The following is an 8,889-nucleotide window of genomic DNA, read 5'->3' on the forward strand; positions in this document are numbered from 1 at the left end:
AAGTTTGGTAGACTAGAAAATTGAGTGGTGAAGAACCTAACATACCATGCATGCGTTGGTATTTATTCTCATATCATGTGATATGCCCACACCAAATTTTTGTTGACAAAATGATTTCGATTTGAGCTTTGGTTAAAAATTTTCTCCAGGGCTCGCCGCGCGGTTAATGCTTTAAAGTTAAAAGGAGAAAACTTAGCCCAACATACAGTTGACAGAAGATCAATGATTATTAGGCTAACACTGAACGAATTCTCGAGTTGGTCGTTAAATCAATCAAATCTTTGCAATGTAGCAGCGCGGACCACAATCAATGGAGCAACTTTTGGTTTGTTTTACTTGGGAATTTTCTTCAGCCTATAGCAAATTAGCAATCAATCTGTGTGCCATTTGTATTCTATTTAGTATTTACTCGACCACTGACCTTTTCTCATGGACTGTTCTATGACTTGATGATGGCCGAAAATTTAGATCTTGAATAAAACCATTTATTCTACACTATACAGAAAAAATAGGATTCGTCAACCACATATCCGTTGATCATAAATTTATCGTTTTCATTGTAAGTTTTACAAAGTTTGCAAATATAACCAAAATAAAAAATAGAATTACAATATTATTGCTACATTTGTGTTTCCCTGCCGAAAATTTTTTAAATTAATTCCACAGCCATTTTCTTTTAATTTTAATTTTTATTTTTTTAATGCTGACTAATAAAAGTAATTGATTTGCCCACTTAGAACAAGCTTAGGCCACCAACAACGCCACAAACTCACAAGGCAACATGCTGGAAGCGTTGAAAACAAAGCAATTTTCTTGTCAAGCTTCTACCTGACGTTAACTACCAAGCAAACTGTCAGTGTCCCAACACGATAACACATTCAAAGTCCAACGAAGAAACCAACCACTTCTCTCATCAGAAGATGGGGAAAGCCTCAAGGCCAAAAAATTTACCCACTTCCTCCGCTTTTTCAGCTGGGAAACAACGATCGACAGACACTCCACCGGTTCAGACCCTGAGCCCCCTCTTGATGCTGAGCCCCCACCACAACGGGAGCAACCTGCTGGACTCTTTCGAGCTCCGAGCCGTTACTCGCCAACTCAAGAAGGCCATGCTAGGTTCATCTGGATCTTCGCCTATCTACCTGAACCGCATAAATTCTCCATTCTACCGCCACCGTTTAGATTGCATTTACAGAGAACATGCCAAGACGCCAAGGAGAATCATTTGCTCAAAAACATCAGAAGATAACCTCAGCAGAAAGGTGAGCGCGAGGGGAACAAGACTGGCCTCTGGGGGATTTGTGACAAGACTGTGGAAGAAGGTCAAACAAGGGCTTCTATGGAATAAGCAGAGAAAAGAGTCTGTAAGTGATAAAGTGTACAGAATATGAATAAAACCATGACTCGTGTAATCTCACATCAAGCAACTTAAAATGCTGTCAATACAAAATTTTCAAAATTCTATCTTACAAAATTTTCGGTAAGGCCCTTTTGTGTACAAAATTACATACACACTTCCTGCTAACATCATTACTTTCTATGTATAACATTCTAAAAGACATACAAGGGAGGATATAAAGCAAATTAATATTTTAAAAAATGCCGGTGCCACCAAAAGCTGTATTACCAGCTACAGTGGTCTAAGAAACCTTTAAGATAGCCTTAATGCCATTTCTTGAAGAAGAGCTCTTTTCTGGGAAGCATTAATAACACGATTGGTTTCAGCACTCTCAAGCACATCTGTAATTATGGCAGCTGCATGACCAAGAGGTTCCTCAGCTGCCCTCTTCAACATGAAGGCCTGCACAAACCAGAGGAATTAGATGAACATTCAATGGCTGACAATTGGAATTCCCCTACACAATCACAAACTCGTCAATAGCAACTTAAAATGTGAATTTCAACATTATCGCGCTAACAGCACAGCTGAAACCAAATAAAAGCTGAATCAGGTCAGAAAGGTTGTACCTGCCCATGATGTGATATGGCTAATGTACACGGTTGTTGAAACCAAGGTTCCCCATCAATTTGAACAGGCAAAGGAGCAAATAGTTGTATCCTAATTGACTGACCCTGTGCAAGTCTTCGAGCGCGAGAAAGCCCTACCTGTTCCCACACAAATATCAGCCCAGAAACATATAATCACGGAAGTACAAAGACTCCCCACTACTCAAAATTTGAGGTCAGAATCATACAAAGCCAAAACCATAACATGTTATCCACTCAACATAGGACAAGAAACTAGTCACCGCAGTAAGATAACATTAATTAGTAATGATTTAAATACACTGAAGTATCACATTTTGAAGTACCACAATACCTGAAGCTTTCCAAGGTGCCATGTTCCAGATATGCTCACAACCTCTAGTACTTTGTCATGCATAGATTGGGGATCAAAATTATCATAATTTTCGTCCTCATTTTGCCAAAGGTCTACACCGCCCATGTAACTTCCAATGTTTGCAACAAGTACACCTTCTGCATCCTGAAAAATATTTGAAAGAAATCATATAGACTGCAGCAAGATTACCAAACAAAATTGCGACTGGTAGCAGATAGAAGAAAATCCTGGAGTTAAAACCTTTTTTTCTTCTAAGATAAGAACAGCTGTATTAGAACATTACCCTCTATAAAACTGAAATCGAAAAACAAGAAAAAACATCTCATACCATTTTAATACCTAAGAAGAATAAGGGGTAAAAAAGAAAGGGAGGGGCGGGGGGGACTTTCTCATAGTACCTCACGATTAATATCCAATCAAATAACAGTTGCATTAAAAAAAAATGTCTTATTCAACAATAAAGATATATCCAGGTTACACATTCTTAGATGTTGCTACGATTAGATAATTTAATAGAACAAAAATTATCAGTCTGTAATGCCCATAAATTCATCATTTCTTCATCATATCAAACAATATACCTACATCCATAGCTTAACCAACATGGTGATATCAATTGATTTTGAGGTCCACTTCCTGTAGCCATTGCATTAAATTAAAACCAATTCAGTACCCACCTCAGGGACTTCTATCTCAGTGCCATCCACAACAACTCTAACTTGCCAAGGAAAATCTTCAAATGTCCTGTCCATTATACTCTTTGCACCTTCTCTTGCATACAAAACTTTATTCATGAACTGCAGTTAGATTGAAATAGTTTCAGCAAAATGGAAATGGGGATCATCACAAAAGATAATAAGATCGTCGTGATACAGAAAATAACTATAACAACAGAATCTACATCAATTAATATCCTTGCTCTGTTTAAACTTCTCATGTCATCAAATATACATGGATACATATTAGAATACCGTGCCCCTTGTCCAACAGAATATAATCAAGAAAATTTCCCTTTTCACTTCAAAGCGGCACATGATCAATAGTTTCTACAACCTTTCTGCTACCACAGGCCATATGAATCATTGAAGTCTCACTATCTGAGCAGAAAACAGTGAAATTAAATAAAATGCACAAAATACATAACTAGTTGATATGCAAAATAAAAGAGACCTCATATATCAGAGTGGAGTTGACAGACTAAAAATGTTCAATCATTTATCTATGCTTCCTGTCTCAATTCTTACAGCCATACATATTTCATTAAATTCATTTTAACTTTTTGTGGATGAAATTAGTATGTAGGAGTGTCTTCTATGGCATTCAATAAAGGACAAGTAAAACACTATTGGTTTTCCCACTGCATCAAGTGTATATAGATGGCTTTAAACAAACAAGAAATCTGGCCATAAGTCTTTATTGCTGTTTATTTTGCAAAGCAGCTTATAGTCCATATTTATCAAAGTCTGTAATTACCTGATTATAAAACTTCTCTGGATTCTCCTCCCGCAGGTTGTGAATGTCCAGGGCAACCTTTGCATCACAACCAACTCCTGTAAACAAAGTTGCCAGAGTTAGAGACTATAATGAATGAGAATATCTAACAGAGCAACACTTAAGAAATTTAAGGGGGGAAAAAAGAATAATATATTTCAACTAGGATAAACGTCAAATCATACACACTCTAAATAATTCAATGATTGAGTACTAATGTGAATATCCCTAAATACAAGGCTCCGTCCTAAGGATAAATCATCTAAAGCAAAGAACATTGAAGCACTAGATTTGCAAGAAAAGAAACCAAATTCTCCTAGAGGTACCATTGCTGAACTGATGATATTTCATCCAAACCCTATAGTTCTGCGAAGACTTGTTATGGTCCGGAAAATGAGTTTAAGTTGAACATGAAACTCAGGATCTCAGATCAATAGTCTAAAAACTCAATCTGATTTAACCTACATTTAAACCAACCCAACCAACATGTAATAGTTGATTCCCATAGCCAGTATACACCATTCATAAATCAAGCCTCTATTCTTTGCTGTGGATATCTTGTATCTACACTACTAAATTCTGTTAAAATATCACAAAATGTAAGAGGTCATTTACCAAGATAGTTGTTCAAAAATTTTGGTGGCTCGAGTAGCTTCCCTTGTTGATTCAAAATTGCTACCTTCCACCGATCAAGTATGGTTACTGCAGCATGTTCTATGTGCTGTAACATTGTGCAAAGGCCTCCATTTCTTTCCACGGAACTCAGCCCTCCTCCCCAAAACAGTACTCTGGCCAGATCATTTCCGGTTCCAGCAGGTAGAATAGCAACTGGGGGAGGTGAAACAAAATTTTGCTTGTCTATGGCGTTCAGAACCCAACCAACAGTACCGTCTCCCCCACAAACAAGAACTCTGAAGTGAGGCACCTTCCTGAACAGAAAAAGACCCACTTCTGGTCCTCGAGTTGAGCTCAACTCAACTACCTGCAAGATACAACATGATGAACAGCGCTGACAAACAGCAAACTACGAAATACATCTGTCATAACAATGATAACGGAGTCACTCAATCTTCAGAAAATAACCACGGAAGGTCCTAGTTGATTGACCATAAGCGAATACAGTTTAATTGAAAGGTTATCTGCTGAAATAAGGCAGCAAAATGACAGTTCACAATTCAAAATAGTTCCCATTAATTGGAGGGAAATGATTGTCTACTCTACCAGATTTACGTATCAAGGAGCTTTCACATTCTTAACTCTGAAATCTGAATGACAACAATTTATAATTCTTTTCCGCCTATAAGGTACAATTCCATCAGTATTGAAAAAAAAAAAAAGAGTTCATGAAAAATGGGGGATGAGTTAATAGATTAACAACCATAGCAATGATGTTACTACTAGGTATTACTTTATGATAATTTTATGTCCATACAAACAAAGAGCAGGAAATCAAGAAAACAAACTAACCACAGAAAAATATTTTCAACAATTTATAAACCATGTATTCAAAAAATCTAAGACGGTCTAATTTTGCTTCACTGAAGGAAATCTAGACATCAAGCTAAATATCTTTTGTACGCTATTAAAGGGTGATGAAGATGAGTTAAAAGTTGTGGCAATTTTGAAATGATGTAAGGATTTTGTTTATAGACTCACAAACGTCTTCTATAACAACTGTACATAAATAAAAACCGATTTCAATATTGCATATACCGCCTCAACCTAAAAGAAATATCAATAGGCATACTATTCGATTATTCAGGGGGAAAAAAGATCAGCAATATAAATAACATTGAATTATTAAGGAATATTTGTGTTACTAGAACAAAACCTGGACAGGATTCAAAAGAAGGTTCAATCGTTGCCTAAGGGAATCTCCACGTTGTGCCCCACTCTTCTTGTTGATGAAAACTAACAAGGGCCTTGCATCAGGAGGCATATCAATCAACTCATATTTCTGTTTCAGCTGTAATATCTGAGACTCATCCTTCTGATTAATAGACCCACTTCTTTTGAAACTTGGCTTTGATTCTATTTTCCTATCCAACTCACCATCTTGGTAATGATCCCCCACATTTGTACCACCATTACAGTTTTCCTCCACTCGATTTGAACTATGTACTGTTTTATGAGCGTCAGCCATGCTTTCTGAAGATGTGTCACCGGTACTACCGCTGTCAACTGGGTCAACTGAGGGTTCATTACCATGCTTGTATTTCTTGCTTTGACTCCTAATACTTGCACGCACTTGAGAAGCTATCTCATTAGCCCCATGTGTGATTGAGCTTAAAATTCCACCTGCTAACGTATGGTTCAATTCCTTAACATACAGTGGTGATAAAATCAACCTTCTAAATGGGCCCAAATCACAAATATCACCGGTTTCATTAGACATATTATTATGGCAATCAACATGTACAAGTCGTTGGCACCACAAGCAACACCATATGGGTGATCCACCCAGAAAAGATCCACTACATGGCTCTTCACAATAACTACAGAATGAAGCTTCACTAGGTTGATCTGTGATCTCAGTCCACCGAACAGACCACTGGTGGATCACATGGTCAAAACCAATCATAGACACACACTTACAATCCTTGTGGGCAGTCAAAGAACAACTCAAATGCGCTGCTGCACCACAAATGCTACAGCGGTGAATAAAACTGTCTGAAGCCACCATAGGCCCAAGTGTTTGAGAAGGAGACATGGACTTCAAGCAAACACAACAATTTAAGTTCTTTCCACGAGATACAGATTCCAGAACCCAAGTATGCGGAGCCAATGGAACCTTGTGCCTTGTCTTTGGGTTCTTCTTTGACCTTGCTATGGCTTTCATCCAACCTAAATTAATGTTTCTTCTCCATTGGAAGGCTGTGTAGGCTATAGTCAAAATACCAATCAAAGCAGCAATAAAGCAAGACAGAATAAAAAGTCGAGACTCCGTCATTTCGGCTTGGCTCCCACTGTTCCAGCCAGGAAGCCACAAATTCATTTCTCTATCATGCTCCATTCTTCAAACAAAATCTTCTCTCATTGTATAAATGCAAATATAAACCAAAAACACAATCTAACCACCAAGCTGAAGAACAAGAATTTCACATTGATAGAGCCTAAGTAAGTGCAAACCAACGGTACAACAATATCATTCAAGCATATAATCTCAAACCAATTCTATCAAAGTACACACTCCAATTGAGGGTTGGTGGTGGTGGGGGGGGGGGGGGGAAGGGGAGAGGGGATTTTACTCTAAAATCCCAATTTCCAAGCCATAATTGTTCTCTTAAATCCACTAGCAGTCCCACAAAGGATTCATTATCACAATAAAGCTTGCTTTAACAGTCTCCACACTGGTACATTTCTAATTTACTAACCTCGAAAATGGACAGAGTTGGATGAAGTACCTGCAACAGCATCGGAAAAGGCTCAAAATTTAAGGAAAAGAAAACACAACCAGATTATTTTCTTCACTTATTTATTTATTTAAGGGGAAAAAATTAACTGTTACACTCAACTGAGACTACACAAACTTTGTTCAACCAAAAAAAAAAAAAAACAATTAAAAAAATGATAATGCAAAAACTACATTATGCTCCACTCTAAAACAACCAAAACAGAAAAATAAATAAATAAATCCATCAGCTCTACGTAATCAGAAGTAAGACGGCATTGCTCTGAAAGTCATAAATCACTTCGAAAAGGCAAAATAGAAAGCAACGAGACTTACAGTGAGAGCGAGCCAAAGAAAGAGACAAAAGAGATCGATAGAATCAGAGCAAAACCCTAAGATTTGGTTTGGTGTGGTTTGGTTGATCACTTGATCTAGAAAGAGAAAAAGTGAAGAAGAAACAAACTTTTTTCACAAGCAATACGAGAATCGAAGCAATTTCAAATCAAAATATTCGGAATCGAGATAAAAAGCAAAGGCCTAAGCACTGCTCGCGAAATTTTTACAGCTTTGTAATAATATTATTTGCGATCTCTCCAAAATTTATATACATAAAAAATTGGGGGGTGTACATACATACATACAGTAGTGGTGAGATTCTTTTAATTCCGGCAGCGCGGGGGAGTCGTGTCTAGAAAGCGCGGGGGACGGTGAGTAAGATTCTGAATCTTTTTGTTCAGAATGCGCCACGTGGCGTCTATTAATATTCGGGTCAGACCCCACTGTGTTGCCGTGTAATTGAGTTATTGACGGCACGACGCGATGAGTCTCTTTCCGTTACTTTTGTTTTGGCGCTGGAAACAACGTGTGTGCGCTCTCTGCGGGGCGTGTCGACTGTCCGTTGGTATCCTGTAAACAACATGTCGTTTTAATTACCCGGCAAAGGCATTGGCACGTAGCTTGGGGATTGGGCGGCAATGTAACCAATGTTAGTTGAACATTGAATTTGAGGGTCCATTTGGGGAATTGTCCCCGGTCCTCGATTCAGAGACGTTAAACATGTTAGTCCGGTTCATACCCAAACTGGACCTCGGCAGTGCTCGACTCAATACCCCTAACAGTTATAATTTAAAAGTTATATTGATAATTTTTTTTATTTATATAATAAAAATTTATTTATATTTTATAATTTTATTAAAATTATTATATAAAATATAAATTTATTACATACTATTAACGTTTGTTTTATAATTACATCTTTTTTTTTCATAACAACTATAATTTAAAAACCACAACACCTCAATACTAAACAAGAGTTAAGCGAAACGTCGGTCCTTATTATTGTAACTTTTAAGTTATAACTGTACAATCTCAATTCCAAACGGACCTTTCATAAGTTTGAGATTCTGCCTAAAACATGAATTTTATGAAAAAGTTATAAAATATATATTATTTAAATAATTATATTTATTTGATCTACTTATTACATATATTTATATTTTTAAACATTTAAAATTATATTTATAAGCTCAATTTTATTAAAATAAAATTTAAAATTATAAAATAAATAAATAATTCACGTGTAAAATTATTAATATAAAATCCAAAATTTTTAAGTCCACAACAAAAAGCTTGGCCTAAACCCAACTCAAATGTTCAAAAAATATGT

At 36.7% G+C, this 8,889-nt stretch overlaps 1 protein-coding gene across 3 annotated transcripts; it reads right to left on the bottom strand.

The window, feature by feature from the left end:
- Positions 1-514: 514 nt before the first annotated feature.
- Positions 515-8,003, bottom strand: LOC102615805 (diacylglycerol kinase 1). 3 transcript variants are annotated; one of them, XM_025098468.2, is made up of 9 exons: positions 7,560-7,834; positions 5,664-7,236; positions 4,448-4,814; positions 3,815-3,891; positions 3,019-3,138; positions 2,321-2,485; positions 1,969-2,106; positions 1,628-1,801; positions 515-1,337 (listed from the first exon to the last, which is right to left on the bottom strand). In XM_025098468.2, exons 2-8 carry the CDS (start codon positions 6,843-6,845, stop codon positions 1,652-1,654), a joined length of 2,199 nt encoding a protein of 732 aa, XP_024954236.2. In that variant the 5' UTR covers positions 6,846-7,236; positions 7,560-7,834; the 3' UTR covers positions 515-1,337; positions 1,628-1,651. The 3 variants fall into 3 exon arrangements, with proteins under 3 accessions (XP_024954236.2, XP_015385463.2, XP_015385462.2); XM_015529977.3 differs by lacking the exons at positions 515-1,337; positions 7,560-7,834 and adding an exon at positions 7,857-8,003 and having other exon boundaries at positions 1,389-1,801; XM_015529976.3 differs by lacking the exon at positions 515-1,337 and having other exon boundaries at positions 1,389-1,801.
- Positions 8,004-8,889: the final 886 nt, after the last annotated feature.

The sequence above is a fragment of the Citrus sinensis genome, chromosome 3, assembly GCF_022201045.2.
Source record: "Citrus sinensis cultivar Valencia sweet orange chromosome 3, DVS_A1.0, whole genome shotgun sequence".
Lineage (NCBI taxonomy): Eukaryota > Viridiplantae > Streptophyta > Magnoliopsida > Sapindales > Rutaceae > Citrus > Citrus sinensis.

Coding starts and splice junctions, on each gene's coding strand:
- LOC102615805 (XM_025098468.2), bottom strand. CDS start 6,845: ATGGAGCATGATAGAGAAATGAATTTGTGGCTTCCTGGCTGGAACAGT. Junction 3,139..3,814: donor CAGAGAAGTTTTATAATCAG/GTAATTACAGAC, acceptor ATCTAACTGCAG/TTCATGAATAAAGTTTTGTA. Junction 1,802..1,968: donor CCATATCACATCATGGGCAG/GTACAACCTTTC, acceptor TGGTTTGTGCAG/GCCTTCATGTTGAAGAGGGC.